This window comes from Salvelinus sp. IW2-2015, linkage group LG26 (assembly GCF_002910315.2).
Source record: "Salvelinus sp. IW2-2015 linkage group LG26, ASM291031v2, whole genome shotgun sequence".
Taxonomy (NCBI): Eukaryota; Metazoa; Chordata; class Actinopteri; order Salmoniformes; family Salmonidae; genus Salvelinus; species Salvelinus sp. IW2-2015.
Genome location: NC_036866.1, coordinates 38,180,998 through 38,205,272, shown reverse-complemented (window position 1 = coordinate 38,205,272; position 24,275 = coordinate 38,180,998). Strand labels below are relative to the sequence as shown.

General features: G+C 42.5%; 1 protein-coding gene and 2 pseudogenes across 1 annotated transcript; 2 read left to right on the top strand and 1 right to left on the bottom strand.

Annotated features, from left to right (window-relative positions):
- Positions 1-421: 421 nt before the first annotated feature.
- On the top strand, positions 422-6,724 carry LOC111952999 (NADH dehydrogenase [ubiquinone] 1 alpha subcomplex subunit 9, mitochondrial). Its single transcript, XM_023972057.2, has 11 exons — positions 422-528; positions 2,223-2,393; positions 2,623-2,720; positions 2,872-2,963; positions 3,252-3,393; positions 3,584-3,686; positions 5,437-5,507; positions 5,579-5,655; positions 6,015-6,110; positions 6,305-6,371; positions 6,463-6,724. The coding sequence occupies exons 1-11, from the start codon at positions 474-476 to the stop codon at positions 6,631-6,633; spliced, it is 1,143 nt and encodes a 380-aa protein (XP_023827825.1). The 5' UTR covers positions 422-473; the 3' UTR covers positions 6,634-6,724.
- Positions 6,725-8,019: 1,295 nt separating this feature from the next.
- On the top strand, positions 8,020-9,457 carry LOC111953058 (RIB43A-like with coiled-coils protein 2; annotated as a pseudogene).
- Positions 9,458-11,048: 1,591 nt separating this feature from the next.
- LOC139023021 (adenosine deaminase 2-A-like) lies at positions 11,049-18,417 on the bottom strand (annotated as a pseudogene).
- Positions 18,418-24,275: the final 5,858 nt, after the last annotated feature.

The following is a 24,275-nucleotide window of genomic DNA, read 5'->3' as shown; positions in this document are numbered from 1 at the left end:
TCGATTCCACCGGATCAAGTTATATCATCATCACACCGGTTTGGTCACCTTAATAACACAGAAGAACAATGCACTGCAAGAGCAAAAATATATTATAAGATCAGTAAGAATACCTGATGATCAATCTTTTTTTATAGAATTTATTAATATTACACCATATTTGACGACAGGCTAATTTCCATAGCATTATGAATTGGAATACTAGTAATTTAATAGAATCACTATGATAATTTCCATCTTCAGCCCCTGGCTGGCTGGTAACGTTTCAAAACAGTGATTACATTATAGCAAATTACCGACATTTACATTGTCAACACGTTAATTATACAATGTTCAAACAAACATAAAACAAGGTACCTATACAAACAAGATACATACCTACATGCAGAAATCTATTACCTCCACGAAAAACGCAGAATWGAATTTTTCGGTTGATTTGCTTTTGACCGGTCTGTCATACCGTAGCAAGAAACATGGCGGCTGCTGTGCTCGTTAGCCGTCCTGCGAGTGTCCTTCCCAGGTTTTCTAGTGAGTAACACCAAAACATGCAATTTTATATTATAGAAATGCACTGATAGCTGCACTGTTGCGAGAAAGTGGGAACAATAATGTTTATCCTGAACACATAATTGTTTTTAAGCAACGTTGCAACCATCTGTGACCCTGTTTGTGCTATGACCTAGCTAAGATAGCGAGCTAACGTTAGCTAGGTAACTAACAGGAGCCGGTTAGCTAGCTAACTCTTGCCGACGAATACGACTAACTACGTAGCGATCTGGTTTCTAGCACCATGTCATATGTAAACCAATAAAAAGCTATGCTCCTGACAGTCCTGTATATCCATTTTGGCAGTCATGACCAATTTATAAAGTTATTTGTATCACTTTCACTGGATTAACTCCACGGCCAAACAGTTAGCTAGTTATCTCCCAATTTCCCCATTTAGTTAGCCAACTAGCTAACGTTACCTAGCTAGTTCGTCTAGACAGACCGTGGTTGTCAATATGCATGCCAGGTTATGTCTGCTGTTTACTGTGGTACCTATTTAGTGGACCTTCGTTGTATCCCAGTGACCAATACTAAGGTTAGTTAAAAGTAGCTTTGGGACACAACATCGGGAGTCTGTCTATTGGTTGGGCTCCCTGAGTTGTGTATCATATTCCTGTTGAGTTAGACAGCGGGATGCCATTAAACCACGCATTTCACGCAAGACTTCCTACCACAAAATCTACCACTGTCTACATAGCAGGAATATGGTGCATTTTGGACAAAAGTTGGATTCAGACTTTTATTTGATAGCGAGGGTCACATTTCACTTTACATCTGGTAAGTAGAGTTCCTATAGATTATACATATGCCTTTGTTGACAGGATTTTTTTTMGGGGGGGGGGGTGTAGCCGGCTATATTCTGGTAGGGTTGTTTTCTGTCGCCACCCACCAGAAGGATTCACAACTCAGGGAATCCAACAAATACAGACTCCTGATGTTGTGTCCCAAAAGTAGTTAAAATATCTGTTTGTGGCCTCCTGAGAAGCGCAGCGGTCTAAGGCACTACATCGCAGTGCTTGAGGCTACAAATCCTGGTTCAATCCCAGGCTGTGTCACAGCCCAGCATCGTCCAGGTTAGGGGAGGGTTTGGGCGGCTCGTCTCATCGTGCTCTAACGACTCCTTATGGCGGGCAAGCTGACTTCAGTCGCCAGCTGGACGGTGTTTCCTCTGACACATTGGTGCGGCTGGCTTCCGGCTTAAGCAAGCAGTGTGTCAAGAAGCAGCGCGGCTTGGCAGGGTCGTGTTTCGGAGAACGCATGGCTCTCGACCTTCGCCTCTTCCGAGTCAGTAGGGGAGTTGCAGCGATGGGACAAGACTAACTACCAAAAAGAATGGAGGACCAAGGCACTCTTCATATAATTATAATTAAGAGTGCCTTGGTCCTCCTTTCTTTTTGATTACCAATTTACCCCTTTTACCAAAGAGCACCTTCTGTATACCAAATATACTATTGTGTACCTTAGTAGTGKTTCCCTTCCTCCTCTTTCTACTAAGACTAACTACCAATTGGATATGACAAATTTGGGGAGGAAAAAAAGGGCTAAAAAATGTAATTTAAGATCTGTTTGTGATCTCATGCAACATCGCTAACTAGGCCTATGTTTTTGGTTGGTTGACAATTTCTGATTTGGGCAATTTGACTACAGCGTCCTCTGCACTGCTCCCCCTGCAGGCTCCTGCTCCCCTGTGGTGCTGTCAGCCATCCCTTTGACAGTCCAGCAGAGGAAGGTCCACCATGCTGTCATCCCCAGAGGGAAAGGGGGGCGCTCCTCCTCCAGTGGGGTAGCAGCCACAGTCTTCGGAGCCACCGGCTTCCTGGGCAGATATGTTGTCAACCGCCTGGGTAAGTTTCACCATCATCTGTCCCAAAGGCTTCACATGATAACCTTTCAAATGACATAGCAGCTCCTTGGTCTTCTTTTACTTATGTCTTATGTTTCTATGTGATTGTGAGGGATGCCTTCATTTGTTTGGTAATGTGCTAATCCTTTTTGGATACACTGTAGTGACTCCATACAAGGGTTTCCTATGGAGCAGTTATGTGTTTGTTGACCTGTCTAGCGGTTTTGCAGGTCGTATGGGTTCTCAGATTGTGATTCCTCACCGATGTGACCAGTATGACCTCATGTACCTCAGGCCCATGGGGGATCTCGGCCAGATCATCTTTATGGTGAGAGAAATACTATTTATCAGGTGTGACATCTCAAACCATTTCATTTTGAAGTCCCTTCATCTCGTCATTTGTTAGCTAAGTGTTGTTTTTTTCTCATGCCAAGTTATGCCACGCCTCATATGTTCCCCTCCATCTTACTTTATTTCAGGAGTGGGATGCCAGGAACAAGGATTCTATCAGAGAAGCCTTGGCGCACTCCAATGTGGTTATCAACTTGGTGGGACGAGAGTGGGAGACGAAGTATGGCCCAACTGACTAAACACAGAAAATATTTTTGAGAAATACATTGTATCTAAAAAGAACCCACTGGTGGTTAACATTCTTATAAAGAGTTMCTCCATCACTCCATCAATATATGAATCTCCCTACTTTTAACTACACCAGTGAGGCTTGACTTACTCCTTAGTGGAGCAAAGGACCTCAACAGTGCTTCCACCATTGGGTACACTTATTTTACAGCTTTCTGGAAAATGTTTGATGTACTTGGCTGTACTCAGTGTTCTGTTCTTCCTCTTTCTGTYTATAAAGGAACTATCCCTTTGAGGACACCTATGTGAGCATCCCTCAGCAGATTGCCAAGGCCACCAGGGAGGCAGGCATCACAAAGCTGATCCACGTATCTCACCTCAACGCTGACATCCGCAGCCCCTCCAAATACCTTAGGAACAAGGTACTGGCCAATGCAGGGCACGGTTGAACTCTTTCAGTGTCATTTGAACATATTTCATTTTAGGTTCAAATATTGATTTATTTGCCTGATATGCGTAACAATTCTGAATATTCAGATGGGTGAAAATCGGTAAAGCTTGACATTTGGTTTAATATGTCATGATGAAGTCATGTGTGATGTTACCTTGCAGGCAGTAGGTGAGATGGCTGTGAGAGAAGAATTCCCTGATGCCATCATCATGAAGCCCTCTGAGATGTTTGGAAGGGAAGACAGATTCTTCAACCATTTTGCCAGTGAGTTAGCAGAGCATAGAGTTAATTTCAGTGTAAAAACTGTTCAAAAGTGAAATGATCTTTTATTTGTGACTTGTCAGAATGCTAAGCAGACAGTGTCAATATTTGTGGGATCATGTTAGCATAATTACACAGCCTTCGTTGACTGTATAGGAATGACAACTGTGGATGGAGCTGTTTGTTGCATGGTTGAACACTTGAATTTGCAGTGTGGCCAAAATAAAGATTTGTTAACTTTTTATGGCTGCAATCCCGTTAACGGGGTGATATGACAACAGCCAGTGAAAGTGCAGGGCGCTAAATTCAAACAACAGAAATCTCATAATTACAATTCCTCAAACATACATGTATTTTATACCATTTCAAAGGTAATCTTGTTGTTAATCCCACCAAAGTGGCCAATTTCAAATAGGCTTTTCAGCGAAAGCACCACAAACGATTGTTAGGTCACCGCAAAATCACAGACAAACAGTCATTTTTCCAGCCAAAGACAGGAGTCACAAAAAGCAGAAAGAGATAAAATGAATCACTAACCTTTGATGATCTTCATCAGATGACACTCATAGGACTTCATGTTACACAATACATATGTTTTGTTCGGTAAAGTTCATATTTATATCCAAAAACCTCAGTTTACATTGGCGCCATGTTCAGAAATGCCTTCAAAATATCCGGAGAAATTGCAGAGAGCCACGTCAAATAACATAAATACTCATCATAAACTTTGATGAAAGATACATGTTTTACATAAAATTAAAGATACACTTGTTCTTAATGCAACCGCTGTGTCAGATTTCAAAAAGCTTTACGGCAAAACACAATATTCAATAATCTGAACAGCGTTCAGCCACAAGCAAGCCATACAGTTACCCGCCAAATTGTGCAGTCAATAAAACTCATAAAAAGCATTATAAATCTTCAGTTACATTTGCTGATCTTCGTCGGAATGCACTCCCAGGACTCCCACAAGAAATGTTTGTTTTGTTCGGTAATGTCCATCATTTATGTCCAAATAGCTATTTTTGTTAGCGTGTTTGGTAAACAAATCCAACGTCAGGAAGCGCGTTCACTAAAAGCAGGCGAAATGTCCAAAAGTTCCGTAACAGTCAGTAGAAACATGTCAAACAATGTATTGAATCAATCTTTAGAATGTTTAACATAAATCTTGAATAACGTTCCAACCGGAGAATTACATTGACTTCAGATGWGCGATGGAACAMAGCTCCCTCTCATGTGAACGCTCATGGTCAGGTCATGATAGACCTGACTAATTCCTGTCTCCTTCGGCCCCACTTCACAGTAGAGGCATCAGACAAGGTTCTCCAGACTGTTGACATCTAGTGGAAGCCGTAGAAAGTGCAAACTCATCCATATCTCACTGTGAATTCAATAGGATCTTGGTTGAAAATCGACCAGCCTCAGAATTCCCACTTCCTGTTTGGATTTTATCTCAGGTTTTTGCCTGTCATATGAGTTCTGTTATACTCAGACATCATTCAAACAGTTTTAGAAACTTCAGAGTGGTTTCTATCCAATACGAATAATAATATGCATATATTAGCAACTGGGACTGAGGAGCAGGCAGTTTACTATGGGCACCTTTCATCCAAGCTACTCAATACTGCCCCTGCAGCCATAAGAAGTTAAGGTGATCTAACAGTTCCAATTGGTCTTGATGCAATGCTATTATCYTTTAAAACAGGATGAGTTCTCAGTCATTGTTTTGAATTTGTCCCCCCCCATTGCACAGACATGCGTTGGTTTGGGAGTGCTGTGCCTCTTATCTCCATGGGAAAGAAGACCGTGAAGCAGCCTGTTCATGTGAGTGTGTCTGTCCTCATGATGTCAGCCCTGTGTACTCAACAGACTCACTCTGCTTCTGCTCTTCTCAGGTGGTGGATGTGGCAAAGGCTATCATCAACGCCATCAAAGACCCTGATGCTAATGGAAAGACATATGCACTAGTCGGGTAAGGACTTGTTATGGGCTTGACTTTTGTCTGTTTTGTTAGGGATGTGTCAATTGCATTAATCAGTTCAGAGAATGAAGTAACATTCAATCCGTTGACTAGAAACTGTTCATTATCAATGAATATAAGGTAAACCTAGTCATAAACGATTGATCATCTCATTGATGAGTTGCTTTTTGTGTGCCATTGGTTTGTATCTTGTTCTCATCCAGGATATGGGACTTCTCTTGAATCTAAAATAAAATAGATTGTGCAATGGCAATTTCATTCTCACACATGCAGTACATTATTTTTAAAAGGTCCGTAGCAACCAACCTGTTTCTCAGCCATTTGGTTAGATTTGTTTTTCCATCACACAGACCTAACCGTTATCTCCTTCATGATCTGGTGGAGTATGTATATGCTGTGGCACACAGGCCCTTTGTGCCCTACCCACTCCCACGCCCTCTCTATCAGTGAGTATGCACCCACTGCTGATTCTGCATGGTAACCTCAATTAGTTTCAGAAGAAAATGTACTGTATAGGCTGTCTGATAAAGTTGTGTGCCAAGCTGTTAGTTGAGGTGGCAAGGAAGCTTGGTTGGTTTGGTTAAATGCAATCCTTTCAGATACTGTGATAAAAATGTCTTACCTTTGTCTCTGATTTCAGTCTTGTTGCAAGTTTCTTTGCAATGAACCCATTCGAGCCTTGGACAACTCCTGACAAAGTAGATCGGGTAAGAAAAAGCAACATGAACAGCCTTGTAAAGCTTATTTTACACTGTCTTATGATGGATTTGTGTGATGACATGAATGTGTTTGTTCTAGTTCCACACCACAGATATGAAGTATCCAGGGCTTCCTGGCTTGGAGGACCTGGGCATCGTCCCTGCCTCCGTAGAGCAGAAGGCCATTGAGGTCCTGCGTCGCCACCGCCGCTTCCGCTTCCTGGAGGCTGAGCTGGCCGATACCAAGCCAGCCAAGACAGTTAACTATTGAGTAGCTTGTCTATCAGCCCAGCACCACCACTATAGCCACAGGCTGATCCTCCTATACAAATATTCTGTACATAAATAAATGAGTCAAACTATTTTGTCYTGACTGTTTTTAGTCTTTAATGGATTCCATGGATCCATGAAAATGACTTTCATTGTGTAGCAAAAAAGTCACCCCACTTTAGCTGAGAGGTGTTGAAAAGTTCTCTTCAAGCTAAATATATCCCATGTACAGTCTATTACAATGTAATCAAATAAACAAAATGGTCACATGCGCCAAATAGAACAGGTGTAGACTTAACCGTGAAATGCTTACTTATGAYCCCTTTCCAAAGAATGCAGAGTTAAAAAGTAATAGTAAGACAATACAAGGAGTACAGTGCCAAGCCAATGTGCAGGGGTACGAGGTAATACAGTATGTACATGTAGGTAGGGGTAACAGTGACAAGGCAATCAGAATTTATAAACAGTAGCAGCAGCATGTGTGTGTGTGTGTGTATTGGAGTGTCAGTGTAGTATGTGTGTGGGAAGAGTGCAGTGAGTGTGCATAGACCCAGTTCCCKAAAAATATTGCATTGGGGGCGGAGTGAAAAGCCAGCAGCAGGCCGGCCCCTCAAACTAAACATATTTGCTTAGTAGAAACCCTACTGAGTATTTCAAGTACCTCATGGCAAGCTATACCAGAGCATCAAGTCTAGCCCCCCCCCCCCCTTTTTTTACTGTTGCTACGCTTATCTATGCATAGTCACTTTAATAACTCTACCTACATATTACGTCGACGAACCGCTGCCCCTGCACATTGACTCTTTGCCGGTACCCCTTGTATATAGCCTCGCTATTGTTATTTTACTGCTGCTCTTTCATTTATGTTACTTTTTTTGTTGGTATTCTTATTAAAACTGCATTGTTGGTTAAGGGCTTGTAAGTAAGCATTTCACTGTAAGGTCTACACCTGTTGTATTTGGTGCATGTGACAAATAAAACATTTGATTTCATTACCATACAAAGGTGACGTCATTTGTGTCGCTGGCAGAATACTAGTCTGAGACCCAGAAGACCTGAAAGTATCCGGAAGCCAGGTATCCTAGCAACGAATATGTTGGCGGAGTGCATTCGGCCCATCGTTCTTTGATTCTAACTGCAGCGAGACAGTACGGGAAAACCTCATTACAAGATAGAAAATGTACAATATAGAATTACTTTCGGACCGCATTGCTGCGGATAGTTTGGAGAGGCGCAACGTCAAGATAGGATTTTCAATGCTAAAGTTAGAACAATTGGGGTAAATTATTACAACTTTGCTAGCAACTTTGTAACCGGCTGTGACATCTGTCCATTCATGTRAGTTGTAAAGCCATTTTGTCACAATTTTCTCTTACTGACAGATAGATAAAGTGGCTCTTGAATCCCAAGTGAATGAAAGAAAGAAAAGCCAAGAGTCACTAAAAGCATATGGCAAGTGCAATAAAATACAGTATGGGCGGACGTTTTTATATCTGGCAAAAACACAAAGGACTAAGGTGTTTCAATTCAATGTGATGATTGATAGGCCTATAATAGAGCTCTATAAGCTTCTATTCATGAGATTCAATGGAATTCTGTTTAGTAGCTAGTGTCATAGGCTATGTCTGTCGAATGCATGCCCTCTACGACAAGGCTGCCTCTCTACTTAAACAACGCCAACTCAAGGATGAGCGTCTGCTGCAGGGAGCCATAGAGGACTTCCAGCCGCGGTGGAGCCGACGAGAGTATGACTTAAGCAACCCGGACAAAGTTATGAATCAGGACGGGATCCAGATGCTGCCGGGGCTTGTGGGTGAGGACCCAGACAGCCAGGGGAGGCTGAAGAAGCAGCAGGAGCAGCTCAGAGAGTGGTCCGTCCAGCAGCAACATGAGCTGGCCACAGCACGACACCAGCAGAGACTGGAAGGTAGGAAACAACTCAACACAAACTGGCCTGTCGCTCGACTCTCATACATTCACACTGCCTCATCTCAAACACTCTCTGCCTCACCATTGCAGAGCAGCAGTATGACCAGGACAGAGTGGACCTGGACATCCAAGCTCTCCAGCTCCAGAAGATCGAGGAAGAGAGCCGCAGCCCTGGCTACAAAGGATTTCAATCTGGCAAAGGTGAGTCATTATACTTTACCTGATGCTTAACCAGGTGTGGTTGTCAAACTGGCAAAGGTGCGTTATTAGTATTGGTAGTACAGTAGCCTTTTCTAACCAGGTGTGGTGGTCATTCCTGTTCTTTGTATGTAGTGGAATAGGACATCCTTCTGTCAAAATATGTTTACTGTGTGACATTGTCTCTGTTTGTAGGCAGCAGAGAATACAGAGAAGCAGTTGGAAAAGTGGCAGCAGGAGGAGGACAACAGGACAGACATCCTAAACCAGCTTCAGGGGGTGCTGCTGAGTAAGAGCCGGGAGCAGGGCATCAGTGTGCTGGGTCTACCCCACCTCAGGCCTGACAGTTGCAAGGGCCTCACAAACGAGCAGCTGCAGCACGTCATCGACTGCCATCAGCAACGGATAGAGGAGAAGAGTGTACATCTGCCACATCGGTCTGTCTGTCTCTTTTGCCTGTTTTGGGATGTCTGCGTTGAGCAGTCAAAGATATTTGACAATTAAACAGTTCTAAAAGAGGAAATGGGGTGGATAGCAACAACCATGAATGCAGACCAGGTTTTGGGTCAATTCCAGTTCAATTCAGGAATGAAAATTAAATTCCAATTCTTATTTTTTCTCATCGAGAAGCATCGAATGGAATGAAACTCTCTCTTCATGTTTGGTTGTGCAGGCTGAGCAGCAGAAGGAGGAGCTCCGCCATGATCGGTTCTGTGTGACCTCAGCTCGCACCGCCTTACTACTGGAGAGACGGCAGGCCTGCATCAACAAGCAGCTCCGTCGCACCCTGGATAACGCCAACGCACAGCTGTCTGAGGCCCACCGTGAGCAGTAAGAAGCTTTCCACATGGATTAGGTTTAGACACATGGACACACCTGTACACATTTTGATCTGTTTGTTGTTTTCAGTCCATTAATGTACAGTATCATTCACATGCTTGATGTCAGTCATTTTATTTTGAATTGTGAATTAAATTGGGCAGAAGAAACTGTCACCAACAGGATTAGCACAGTTAATGGACGGAACAAATCAACAACAACGTGCTGACCTGCCCAACAATAGATGACATACACTATCAAATTCCAAATGCATTTTTCTTCTCTTTTCAGGAAAAAGTACTTGGATAATGTGTACACTAACATCCCAGATGACAGTTACTTCTCCCAGTTCAACACCAGCAGTCGATAAAGGATTACAGGGTCGTGCACTATTGGAGAGATACATTTATTGTCTATGGAAATAAATTGAATGGGCATAATAAATGATTTGTAACACAGCAAAAAAATTATAATAGTACTAATCTTTGATGTTTTCCTTCAATTTACTCAAAACGTTTTCACTACTTCAAATCAAAAATCTTCATAGAGAATTGTGTGTCCATGCTTAAGGCTGCCTACATTAGTTTGTCATAACGTGTATACCTTGTTAAAATAGGTATAATGAATGAAATGTAGCTTATTTCCAGACTAAATCTGAAAAAGAAATAAAATGACCATGTTCTCCATTAAATCCAATCAAATCAAAATCAATCAAATCAATCAATCAATCAAATCAATCCCATAACAAAATCATGTTTGCTTTCTTAAATACATTATCGGCCTCCAACACAATTAAATAAATCAAAGACTAGCTGGTCAGTTCATACAGTGTAAGCATTTTCACACAGTCCACCTTATGCCACTATTACCATATAGAGCCTCCCTGAATTTGCAATTAAAATGCAAATACAATCTTCCGCAACAGAAGAAAAATAATTGTTTTCATACAAAGGCATTTGACAAACAGCGTCCTTTCATGACTATCTGACTAGTGAATTTCACTCCTGTCAACTCTTGTCAGGGGCCTCCATTTTGTGGGAACTGACAGCAGTGTGGTCTGCTGATTGTTTTTTTTACAGGAGTGTTATACTAACCAAATCCACTGGAGGGCGATATGAGCTCGTTCTTTTTCTTCTCAAACTTAATTTGCCAAACTGTCTGGAGCTCCGTATTCATATGAAATAATGTTTAAATAACAACTGCATCKTTTCCCTTGTCCTAATTGTGTCCATTTGTCATTTGGGAACACCATGGAAAATATCCTTCCCTTCATATGATAACACTTATGGGGCACAAGCAACAGGCTCAAGGTCTGAGGTGATGCCACTGTCACAGTCAGCGTCCAAATGAACACTCCTCTGCCCCAGGCCTCTCCCCAAGCAGGTCTCCATCGTGAGTTCTCTGAGACAAATGTTTCCCATTTTCTCTGCCACAAGGTCAAGGCTTTGTCCTTCAYCTGTGGAGACAGAGCTATACCTGGAACATAGACAGAAAACATTTAAAGTCAGAATTCTTACTCTATCATACCATGACATAAGCGGTTGCAGGTAACTAAGCAAGTCCAGGATATTCCACCAATCTTGTACGATGCTTGGCCTCACCTGATGGAGTTCATAGCCAGTTCCTTGAGAGTTTGGGAAACCCTTTGGGCCTTCCAACACCTTTAACACCACCCCTCTCTTCCTAGAGAACTCCTTGGCCACTGGGTGGCGCAGCAGGGAAAAGCTGTGGCCGGTGCAAGACGCGTTGAACAGTAGAGCATCCAGTAGGCTCCCATCCATATCAATGCCGTCTTCATCTGCGAATGACAGTGAGGTCAATCAATGTCATCAATGTAGATGATAGTAATCACTTATCTGTGCTGTACAAACTTCATTCTCAACACAAAATACTACAAGGGATCAATTGGCTTATACTGTGACAGACTTATTACATGAGTTTAGACTTAATACGAACACTTCAGATGTGGTGTAAGGGTTCATGTGCTCACCAGTTTCTCCTGCATGGAAGTAGGGATGGTGGACTCTTCTCTCGCCTGGCAGAGACAAAGCCTCCTTGAAGTACCAGAGTGGTCTTCCACCAAATACCAGAAGAAAACATCAGACACGTCAACAACACCCTGCACAACCTATACCTATTTAGTAATAAACCTAGTAATGAAAGTAATTAATAAATGAAGTCCATATAAATCATGTTTTTTTCCCCTAAAAGAGATTAGACAATTTTGAGGAGTCTTGTGATTAAAGGATGTACCTACATAGTCACCTGTGCCCAGTGAAGAGGACCCGAGCTCCCAGGAAGTCTGGGTGTTCTGGCACAAACTGCCTGGTCTCGTCCTGATAGGTCTTGAGGTCCCATGCACTGTCATGTGTGCTCCCATCCAGCTTGTATGTCTGTGCATCAGTAATAAACATGTAAGAATTACACAGTGTATTTTATGTGACAATACAGTTGGGTCAAAACTTGAAAATGGTTGGTCAACTCAATCTATTCTGTGTTTGGAATGATTCTAACAACTTAATCAGTCACAACTAAAGTCATATAACATGGCTTGAACAATATACATGCATTTCTGTGTGTGTGTGTGTGTGTGTGTGTATTGTCTACATCTGGAACCAATGACCTCAGCTCAGGCCCTTATAGTAAGTCCTTGAATACAGTAGCGTAGGTGACTAGTCCCCAAGACATAATGAAGGCCTGCTCAAACCTCTTCCAAATGACGTCTTGGCTGGGGTATGCAGTCTCTGGATCTTCAGTGGAGGACCAGATTAAATGAAGAGTCCATGAAATAGGAAATATGTGGGTCAAATACAAAATCAATTGTGTATGTATTCCCCCAGGGAGATGCTTGTGTGAGTAGACATAGTATGACCATGACATATAAATGACATAAAATACACTACTTGACCAAAGTATGTGGACACCTGCTCGTTGAACATCTCATTCCAAAATCATTGGCATTAATGTGGAGTTGGTCCCCCTTTGCTGCTATAACAGCCTCCACTCTTCTGGGAAGGCTTTCCACTAAATGTTGGAACATTGCTATGGGGACTTTCTTCCATTCAGGCGCAAGAGCATTAGTGAGGTCAGGCACTGATGTTGGGCGATTAGGCCTGGCTCGCAGTCGGCGTTCCAATTCATCCCAAAGCTGTTTGATGGGGTTGACATCAGGGCTCTGTCCAGGCCAGTCAAGTTCTTCCACACCGATCTCGACAAACCATTTCTGTATGGACCTGGCTTTGTGCACGGGGGCATTGTCATGCTGAAACAGGAAAGGGCCTTCCCCAAACTGTTGCCACAAAGTTAAAAGCACAGAATTGTCTAAAATGTCAAGCCTAAACCATGAACACATTATTCATCCTCCACCAAACTTTACAGTTGGCACAATGCATTCGGGCAGGTAGCGTTCTCCTGGCATCCGCCAAACCCAGATTCATCCGTCGGACTGCCAGATGGTGAAGCGTGCTTCATCACTCCAGAGAACGTATTTCCAGAGGCAGTTTGGAACTCGATAGTGAGTGATGCAACACGTTGCGCGCTTCAGGACTAGGCGGTCCTGTTCTGTGAGCTTGTGTGGCCTACCACTTTGAGGCTGAGCCATTGTTGCTCATAGACGTTTCCACTTCACAATAACAGCACTTACAGTTGACCGGGGCAAATCTAGAAGGTCAGAAATTTGACTAACTGGCTTGTTGGAAAGGTGGCAGCCTATGACGGTGCCACGTTGAAAGTCACTGAGATCTTCAGTAAGGCCAATGTCTGTCTATGGAGATTGCATGGCTGTGTGCTCGATTTTATACATCTGTCAACAATGGGTGTGGCTGAAATAGCCGAATCCACAAATGTTAAGGGGTGTCCACATACACTATATATGCAAAAGTATGTAATGGCATTTAATGACCTATACACTGAATGTACAAAACATTAATATTGAGTTTCTGGTGGACCATTCTTGATACACACGGGAAACTGATGAGCGTGAAAAACTTAGCAGCGTTGCCATAGCCATGGGAAGTAAGGGTGCTGAGAGTGAGGCAGTACCCCCCAAAACATTACAAAAAAATAGAAATAAATCGGAATAAAAAAAAAAATAGAAATAAATTATAATTGTGCACTGGGCCTTTACTAGTCCTGTATTGGTTGACCAATATAGCTGTCTGTAGTGCAGATAATTCAGCACCGCCAGCTATGAGCGTTGTAGTTCTTGACACACTCAAACCAGTGCGTCTGGCACCTACTACCATACCCCGTTCAAAGGCACTTAAATGTTTTGTCTTGCCCATTCACCAACTGACTGGCACACATACACAATCCACTCCCGAGTGTTGGAGCGGTCTAAAGCACTGCATCTCAGTGCTAGAGGCATCACTACAGACCCTGGTTCGATCCCGGGCTGTATCACAACCGGCTGTGATCGGGAGTCCCATAGGGCAGCGCACAATTGGCCCAGCGTCTTCCTGGGTTAGGGGAGGGTTTGGCCGGAGTAGGCCGTCATTGTAAAATAAGAACTTGTTCTTAACTGACTTGCCTAGTTAAATAAAAAATACAAACATGGTCTCTTTTTTGCTTTCTTGAGTAAGGCAGCTCCAAAATATAGGTGTTACAACCTACTTCAGTGCTTTCTGTGGTGGTGGGGCAGCCAGCGGCAAATACGGAGCGTAGGGGTTGGTAATGTTCTCTAGTTGCGCCGTGATTGGCTCAGTGTTCTGTCACTCATGGGGACACTACGTCACCGCAAAATCTACAGGGAGAGCTTGAAAATTCAAGCCCCTTGGGTGCTGCCATAGAGTTACATTAGAAGTGCCCATCCAAGAAGGCTCAAGGTCATTGGCCACAAATAAAATCACATTATATCTACCATAGCTTTGATTGGAGTGATCATGTCAACATCATACTTTAAAAATCATAGCTAGCAAGCTAGACAAGCAGTCATCATCATGAATCACATTGACAATCTACTGGCAAATCCTTTTCAATCATTGTCATATGAAGAAAAATTATAGATCTAATGTATCGGTGCTCATCGGCCGTTGGACATAAACATTACACAACAAGTTGAAAATCCCAAATTCAACAATGAGTGGTTTGGAAGGAATCAGGGGCTAACTGCAAGCATTGCAAAGCAATCACTAGCCTGCTATTCAGTGGAGTGCATGTGTGGTCCAAGTCTGGGTTTAAGATTCTCTTTTCCAAGCTTAAAAGGACAAACATTCATGCTGTCAATCCAGCATGACTTCTGCGGCGTTCAAAACAACTGGAAACTCGGAACTGGGAAAACTCAGACTTCAGTGAGTTCAAGACAACTGGGAACTCGATAAAAACATAGCTCCGAATGGGAAAATATGTTTTGAACAGTCAACCAACTCGGAATTCCAAGTCGGGAATGCTCTTTCTAGAGCTCTGACCTGAAGATCACTGACATCATGATTCAACCTTGTTTTTTTCAGAGTTCCCAGTTGTCTTGAACGCACCATAAAACCAGAGAATGCCAGACTCTGATGACAAAATTTGCCCACAAGGAGCGCCGCACCACCTTCCTGTTCAAGTGAGCACAGCACAACAAGGTGTGTCCAAAAATGTCTTGTATGCTGCTGCATAAATGATGTAATATGCCAGGGAGATATGTACACTGTAGCTAAGTAATACTAAGTGTATGTTGTGTAGTAGGCTGTTAGTAGCCCATGTGCCTCACCCTAAAATATGGTACCGTTAATACAGTTGAAGTCGGAAGTTTACATACACCTTAGCCAAATACATTTAATCTCAGTTTTTCACAATTCCTGTCATTTAATCCTAGTAACAATTCCCCGTCTTAGGTCAGTTAGGATCACCACTTTATTTTAAGAATGTGAAATGTCAGAATAATAGGAGAGAGAATGATTTATTTCATATTTTATTTATTTCATCACATTCCCAGTGGGTCAGAAGTTTACATACACTCAATTAGTATTTGGTAGCATTGCCTTTAAATTGTTTAACTTGGGTCAAACGTTTCGGGTAGCCTTCCACAAGCTTCCCACAATAAGTTGGGAGAATTTTGGCCCATTCCTCCTGACAGAGCTGGTGTAACTAACTTAGCCTACTGTTCTGACTTGGTTGTGCACATGTAGCCCATAGCCTGTTTTAGAGACATTTAATCATCTAATATTGTAATATCTAATCTAATATTGTTTTCATTGTCTGCTTATATGCCCCCTTTATTTATCCTACGGTTCTGACTTGGTGTACAAGGAGAATACTCTAAGAACGGCCCATGTTCTGAATTCTGTCGCTGTACATTTCAAAAGTGCTGAACAAATAGTTATATTGACTATGTCTGTCCTAGTTCTCTCAATGTGTTAATCAAAATTATGGATTGCCTCATCTGCTCGTGGTCTCCTTATGCCATAGTTTGTACATCTCAATTGCCAGTAGAAATCACATTTGTTTAAGCAAGTCAGCCATATCAGCTGTGTTTTTTATAAGGCAGTAAATGAGGCTGAATGAACTGTTTTGCTGCCAGACAAGGCTCTGCTGATGACCAGGTGTAGCAGTGGTAAGGAGTCACTCCATGGTGCTGAAAATAAAGCTCTGCTGTTGGGACAGCTTTATGTAGGTAGGCTTTCTATTCCCTTAACCTTGTTCTGAACACCTCCACAACAAAGGTCATGCGATTTGGTAAGGATGCCCCTCTCCCCACAGGTGTGAGTACTACCTCTGAGGGTTTAAAGCTTGAGGTAGTCACCTCATACAAGTACTTGGGAGTATGGATAGACAGTACACTGTCTTTCTCTCAGCACATATCAAAGCTGCAGGCTAAAGTTAAATCTTGACTTGGTTTCCTCTATTGTAATCGCTACTCTTTCACACCAGTTGCCAAACTAACCCTGATTCAGATGACCATCCTACCCATGCTAGATTACGGAGACATAATTTATAGATCGGCAGGTAAGGGTGCTGTCGAGCGGCTAGGTGTTCTTTACCATTCGGCCATCAGATTTGCCACCCACTGCTCCTTATAGGACACATCACATCACTGCACTCTATACTCTTCTGTAATCCGGCCTCTGTATACCCGTCGCAAGACCCACTGGTTGATGCTTATATATAAAACCCTCTTAGGCCTCACTTCCCCCCTATCTGAGATATCTACTGCATCCCTCATCCTCCACATCCTCCACATACCCAAAACACCCGTTTTGCCAGTCACATTCTGTTAAAGGTCACCAAAGCACACACATCTCTGGGTCGCTCGTCTTTTCAGTTCACTGCAGCTAACGTCTGGAACGAGCTGCAACAAACACTCAAACTGGACAGTTTTATCTCAATCTCTTCATTCAAAGACTCAAATCATGGACACTCTTACTGTCAGTTGTGGCTGCTTTGCGTCATGTATTATTGTCTCTACCTTCTTGCCCTTTGTGCTGTTGTCTGTGCCAAATAATGTTTGTACCATGATGTGCTGCTGCCACGTTGTGTTGCTACCATGCTGTGTTGTCGTTTTAGGTCTCTCTTTATGTAGTGTTGTGTCTCTTATTTAATTTATTTGTATTTTTAATCCCAGCCCCTGTCCCTGCTGGAGGCCTTTTGGTAGGCCGTCATTGTAAATAAGAATTTGTTCTTAACTGACTTGCCTAGTCAAATAAAATAAAAAATATAGTTTGTGGGCACCGTTTGTCACTTATTAATGTAATTAATGTATTGTTTAGTGTTGTGGCTTTGCTGGCATGCATCTAAAACATTTTTTATTAGTTTGCCCCACCAAGATGTAAATGCTAAAATTGCCACTGCTCCAGCAGCATACAAGAGGAGCACTGAGGTATTGGATTTGGTTGCCAAGAGCAGTAGAGGAACCGGACTGACTGGTCCTATGTAAAGCACATGGTGTGGCCGGTACGTCACATTCCTCACCAGCCACTCCACTCCCACCATGGAGAAGTCATGGACATGAAGAGCTTCCCCTAAAACAGATAAGAGGTAATCGTAACCTGTGTGGCTTACAATGAAGTACATTATATACAGGTAACTGCCAAAATAAAGGAAACACCAACATAGTGTCTTAATAGGGCGTTGGGCCACCACAAGCCAGAACAGCTTCATTGCACCTTGGCATAGATTTTACAAGTGTCTAGAACTCTATTGGAGGGATGCGACACCATTCTTCCACAAGAAATTCCATAATTTTGTGTTTTGTTGATGGAAAACGCTGTCTCAGGCGCCGCTCCAGAATCTCCCATAAGTGTCCAATTGATTTCAAATCTGGTGACATCGTTTTCATGCTCCTCAAACCATTCAGTGACCACTCTTGCCCTGTAGATGGGGTTATCATCATCTTATGGGGGCATAGCCATGCTAGCCAAAATAATGGCCTGCCCAGCATTTTTATACATGACCCTAAGCATGAAGGAATGTTAATTGCTTAATAACTCAGGAACCACACGTGTGGAAGCACCTGCTTTCAATAAACTTTGTATCCTTCATTTACTCAAGTGTTTTCTTTATTTTGTGTTCCCTTATTGCTTACACCTATCCTCTCAGATCCTCACAAATGCAAAGAGGATGGGGTGGGGGTCCATTTGAGATCAGGTGTACCTTGGGCATCCTCTGCGGTAGGCTGTAGATGGGGCTGCACTGGATGAGGGCTTTGCCTTGAAGGCAGGAGGGAAGTCTGAGCTCTCCATCTCCTGCTCCTTTGTGCAGCTGTGCACTCAGTCACAGTAGTTCCCATGTAAGCAGCAGCCTGCCCCCTGTCTGGGAGGCCTCCTGCTGCATCAGAGACTCTGAGCCCAGGGTCAGGGCTGCACCAGCACAGCAAGACTGACAACACAGACACTTGGTGGCTCTCTGGCCAGCACAGCATGCTGAAGGTGTGGCTAATCAATGTTGGTCAACACTGAATAAAAAAAGCTAAAAYGAGAAAGAAAAATATGGTGAAGGTAATCTAGTGCCAAAAACAAGATCAACAGAGCTTGTCCACTGGGCACACACTGGTTGAATCAATGTTGTTTTCACATAATATTAATGAAATTACATTGAACCAACATAGAATAGACATTAAATTGATGTCTGCGCCCAGTGGCTGTGGTTTAGTGTAAGCTTACTGCTTTGCAGAACATTCAGAACATCCACATTATTCCTTTCTTATGCTTACTTCCTCAGAACATTTAGTTCCTCTTGAAACAAACAAAAAGTCTCAACCAATAGCTTACTCAGGTCTAGTTCCCATTTCCCATCAAAGCTTCCTAGGAATAATATTTAATATTTAGAGTAGAGGGTCTGCAGGACCTCAGAGGCTACAAAGGTTGCATTTACATCTGAATTTGATACATACATGCTCAATTAATTCATTTAATATAGTTTTGAGCGTAATTGTAGCCAATTTCAGGCATTGTCTGTTAGTAGTCTAGTGCGCCCTGGTGGTGGATGTGGTCAAAGACAGCAGCACCATCACCAGCTGTTGGTTGTCAACAAACCACTTTGTGATTCACAGACCTTGTGTTGTTGACTTGTGAATACGGTTGATGGCTTATGCCTAATACTTTTGTTTGTTTAGGTTATGATCAATGTGTTAAACCAAAATATACATTTTATAAATAGGTCATTCCACCAACACGGTACGTTATGGACTTCAACATTTGTAAACTCACGTCCTTTCACTGTCAACTGTGATTATTTTCAGCAAACTTAACATGTGTAAATATTTGTATGAACATAGCAACATTCAACAACTGAGACATAAACTGAAGAAGTTCCACAGACATATGACTAACAGAAATTGAATAATGTGTCCCTGAACAAAGGGGGGGGGGGTCAAAATCAAAAGTAACAGTCAGTATCTGGTGTGGCCACCAGCTACATTAAGTACTGCAGTGCATCTCCTCCTCATGGACTGCTCCAGATTTGCCAGTTCTTGCTGTGAGATGTTACCCCACTCTTCCACCAAGCAAGGCACCTGCAAGTTCCCGGACATTTCTGGGGGGAATGGCCTTAGCCCTCACCCTCCGATCCAACAGGTCCCAGACGCGCTCAATGGGATTGAGATGCGGGCTCTTCGCTGGCCATGGCAGAACACTGACATTCCTATCTTGCAGGAAATCACGCACAGAACGAGCAGTATGGCTGGTGGCATGGTCATGCTGGAGGGTCATGTCAGGATGAGCTGTAAGGCACAGCGTTGAGATTGCCTGCAATGACAACAAGCTCAGTCCGATGATGCTGTGGCACACCGCCCCAGACCATGATGGACCCTCCACCTCCAAATCAATCCCGCTCCAGAGTACGGGCCTCGGTGTAACGCTCATTCCTTTGACGATAAACCCGAATCCTACCATCCCCCCTGGTGAGAGAAAATTGCAACTCGTCAGTGAAGAGCACTTTTTGCCAATCCTGTCTGGTCCAGCGACGGTGGGTTTGTGGCCATAGGCGACGTTGTTGCCGGTAATGTCTGGTGAGGACCTGCCTTACAATAGGCCTACAAGCCCTCAGTCCAATCTCTCTCAGCCTATTGCGGACAGTCTGAGCACTGATGGAGGGATTGTGCGTTCCTGGTGTAACTCAGGCAGTTGTTGCTGCCATCCTGTACCTGTCCCGCAGGTGGGATGTTCAGATGTACCGATCCTGTGCAGGTTTTGTTACACGTGGTCTGCCACTGCAAGGACGATCAGCTGTCCGTCCTGTTTCCCTGTAGCACTGTCTTAGGCGTCTCACAGTACAGACATTGCAATTTATTGCCCTGGCCACATCTGCAGTCCTCATGCCTTCTTGCAGCATGCCTAAGGCATGTTCACGCAGATGAGCAAGGACCCTGGGCATCCTTCTTTTGGTGTTTTCAGAGTCAGTAAAAAGGCCTCTTTAGTGGCCTAAGTTTTCATAACTGTGACCTTAATTGCCTACCGTCTGTAAGCTGTTAGTGTCTTAATGACCGTTCCACWGGTGCATGTTCATTAATTGTTTATGGTTCATTGAACAAGCATGGAAACAGTGTTTAAACACTTTACAATGAAGATCTGTGAAGTTATTTGGATTTTTCAGTATTATCTTTGAAAGACAGGGTCCTGAAAAGGGACGTTTATTTTTTTGCTTAGTTTATATTGTCCTCATTTTATGGTTATATACTGTATACAGTTGATGTCGGAAGTTTACATACACCTAGGTTGGAGTCATTAAAACTTGTTTTTCAACCATTCCACACATTAACAAACTATAGTTTGGCAAGTTGGTTAGGACATCTACTTGTGTATGACAAGTAATTTTTACGACAATTGTTTAAAGACAGATTATTTCACTTWTAATTCAGTGTATCACAATTCCAGTGGGTCAGAAGTTTACATACACCAAGTTGACTGTGCCTTTAAACAGCTTGGAAAATTCCAGAAAATTATGGCTTTAAAAGGTTCTGATAGGCTAATTGACATCATTTGAGTCATTTGGAGGTGTACCTGTGGATGTATTTCAAGGCCGACCTTCAAACTCAGTGCCTCTTTACTTGACATCATGGGAAAATCAAAAGAAATCAGCCAAGACCTCAGCAAAAAATTGTAGACCTCCACAAGTCTGGTTCATCCTTGGGAGCAATTTCCAAACACCTGAAGGTACCACGTTCATCTGTACAAACAATAGTACGCAAGTATAAACACCATGGGACCACGCAGCCGTCATACCGCTCAGGAAGGAGACACGTTCTGTCTCCTAGAGATGAACGTACTTTGGTGCGAAAAGTGTAAATCAATCCCAGAACAACAGCAAAGGACCTTGTGAAGATGCTGCAGGACAACTGGGTAACAAAAGTATCTAATCCACAGTAAAGTCCTATATCAACATAGCCTGAAAGGCCGCTCAGCAAGGAAGAAGCCACTGCTCAAAAACCGCCATAAAAAAGCCAGACTACGGTTTGCAACTGCACATGGAGACAAAGATAGTACTTTTTTGCGAAATGTCCTGGTCTGATGAAACAAAAATAGAACTGTTTGGCCATAATGACCATCGTTATGTTTGGAGGAAAAAGGGGGCTTGCTAGCCAAAGAACACCATCCCAACCGTGAAGCATGGGGGTGCAGCATCATGTTGGGGGTGCTTTGGCAGGAGGACTGGTGCACTTCACAAAATAGATGGCATCATGAGGCAGGAAAAGTATGTGGATATATTGAAGCAACATCTCAAGACATCAGTCAGGAAGTTAAAGCTTGGTCGCAAATGGGTCTTCCAAATGGACAATGACCCCAAGCATACTTCCAAAGTTGTGGCAAAATGGCTTAAGGACAACAAAGTCAAGGTATTGTAGTGGCCATCACAAAGCCCTGACCTCAATCCTATAGAAAATTTGTGTGCAGAACTGAAAAAGCATGTGCGAGCAAGGAGGCCTACAAACCTGACTCCATTACACCAGCTCTGTCAGGAGGAATGGGCCAAAATTCACCCAACTTTATTGTGGGAAGCTTGTGGAAGGCTACTCAAAACATTTGACCCAAGTTAAACAATTTAAAGGCAATGCTACCAAATACTAATTGAGTGTACTTCTGACCCACTGGGAATGTGATGAAAGAAAGAAATGCTGAAATAAATCATTCTCTCTACTATTATTCTGACATTTCACATTCTTAAAATAAAGTGGTGATCCTAACTGACCTAAGACAAGGAATTGTTACTAGGATAAAATGTCAGGAATTGTGAAAAACCGAGTTTAAATGTATTTGGCTAAGGTGTATGTAAACTTCCGATTTCAACTGTATGAAATACAATCTAGCCTATACTCTAACTTTGTAGGCCGCATGTGCAGKACCAGAATGTTCTCTCCCTGCTTTATCATGGTTTGGTCGGTGTGCACAATTAATATAATACAGTAATACAGTTCACAATCAAAAAGATTAACCTACTGTAGCAAGTTTAATTTATTTAGCCGAGAGAGCATATAGCTAGCTACATCTGTGGGCTTATGTTTTTCTATTGTGCGTAATGTATATCCTATAGGCCTACAGTATATCCTATAGGCCTATATATCCTATATTCTCCAGTGACTTCACTCAATAGGCCTATATACAAGTGGATTCGCCAGTGACTTCACTCAATAGGCCTATATACAAGTGGATTCTCCAGTGACTTCACTCAAATAGGCCTGTGGACTACAGTATATATTCTTAAAGGTCGACTTTGGGCACAAAAATGGTCCAACTCCGCCTCTTTCTCAATTTTCAAACAGAAATGGGTTGTCCCTTTGGTGGCTCATCGATGCTTCATTCTCATCATTCACGCCGCAACCAACATAGTTAGCTTGTTAGCTAAGCTAGCCGCTGTAGCTACCCAGTAACTCCTCCAGTATGTGTTAACGTCATTTCACATGATTTGTTTTTGGATGGAAGCTGTAGAGATCGGTAAGAAATTGCACTTCAGTAGCCAAATATCGTATTCAACATTTGTAATAATTTGTTATTCATCGGTTAAGCATTAAAAACCCTGGTATGATCAGTTATAGCTTAAAGCTGTTATTTTGGTGTTTTGGCCCAAAATTTGACCTTTAACATGGACATTACAGCCAACATATGCATGTATAAGAATGAAGATGAACAATAACAATGAATTTGAATAATTGGYTAACTTCACATATAGTGACAAACTCAAACCTGTCACAGTCTCACAACCCTGTTATTGATCAAAAAGTAATGGGGGTGAGTGAGATGGGGTTGAGTTTTTCACCTTAAAATGGCCACTGCTGCTCATATGGTGAAGAACAGGAGACCACATGGCATGCATGAKATTTTGAAATTGCATACATTTTTGCAATAAAAAATCGTTTTGATAAGTAATAGTTCTCTCTTTATTTCATGTAACAGAGTTGAGTTGTTGAGCTTGACCCCCCCATGCTTCAGCCGGTCGCAWATACATGTTGTTCAGTTTAAAGTTAAGGGCTACGACTGCAATGAGACCAGGCTGTGCTACGCGARGGTTTGACACGTTGGCGATTTCAATGTAACTACCAACGTAACAATGATGTATTTAACAACAATTCAAACGTGTAACAATGTAACAGAGATCGCGTTCACACTGAACAGATGGATACATATAACATGTTGTTGAACATTGCCTCAATTATTATTAGACAATGTTTCTCAACACTTATTAAGAAACCTGTCCGTGAAAGTGAAGGGATGAATTGGTGCTCCTATATTGCTCAATGATAACAACTAGCTGTTTTCGGTTCTGTAGCCTACAAGTGTACCACTACCTCCTACTCACTTCCCAAAACAGCGYGTCACCCGGTCTCGCTCGTTGAGGGGGGTTGATTCACATGTCAAGTGGATGAAGCTGATGAGAGAAGACAACATGCAGTGCCACAATAGATTAATGCTTTGTGTCGCAGATGTCCTCTTGTTTTGTCTGTTTGCATTTCAATAGATGCCATTTTTTCAGTTATTTTAACGGACTGTCAGTGATACAAAGAATCAGAAATGATGTGAACCTAATTAACCTTCATTTCAAAGGTTGTTATTTAGTGTAGGAACATGTATTTATATGGTTATACTGAAAAAAGATAACTGCATTTTAGCAAACTGAATAATTAATTTGTGACACCTTCACAAACCTGATTGACTTAATAAAGCAAGAGAAATCATTATAAAAGGTCAGATAGAGCACCACAAACAGACCATGCCAATACAATAGGCCTTCCTGACACTTTTGGAACCAAGACCTTCATGTCACTCACAAACTACAGACTGTAATTTC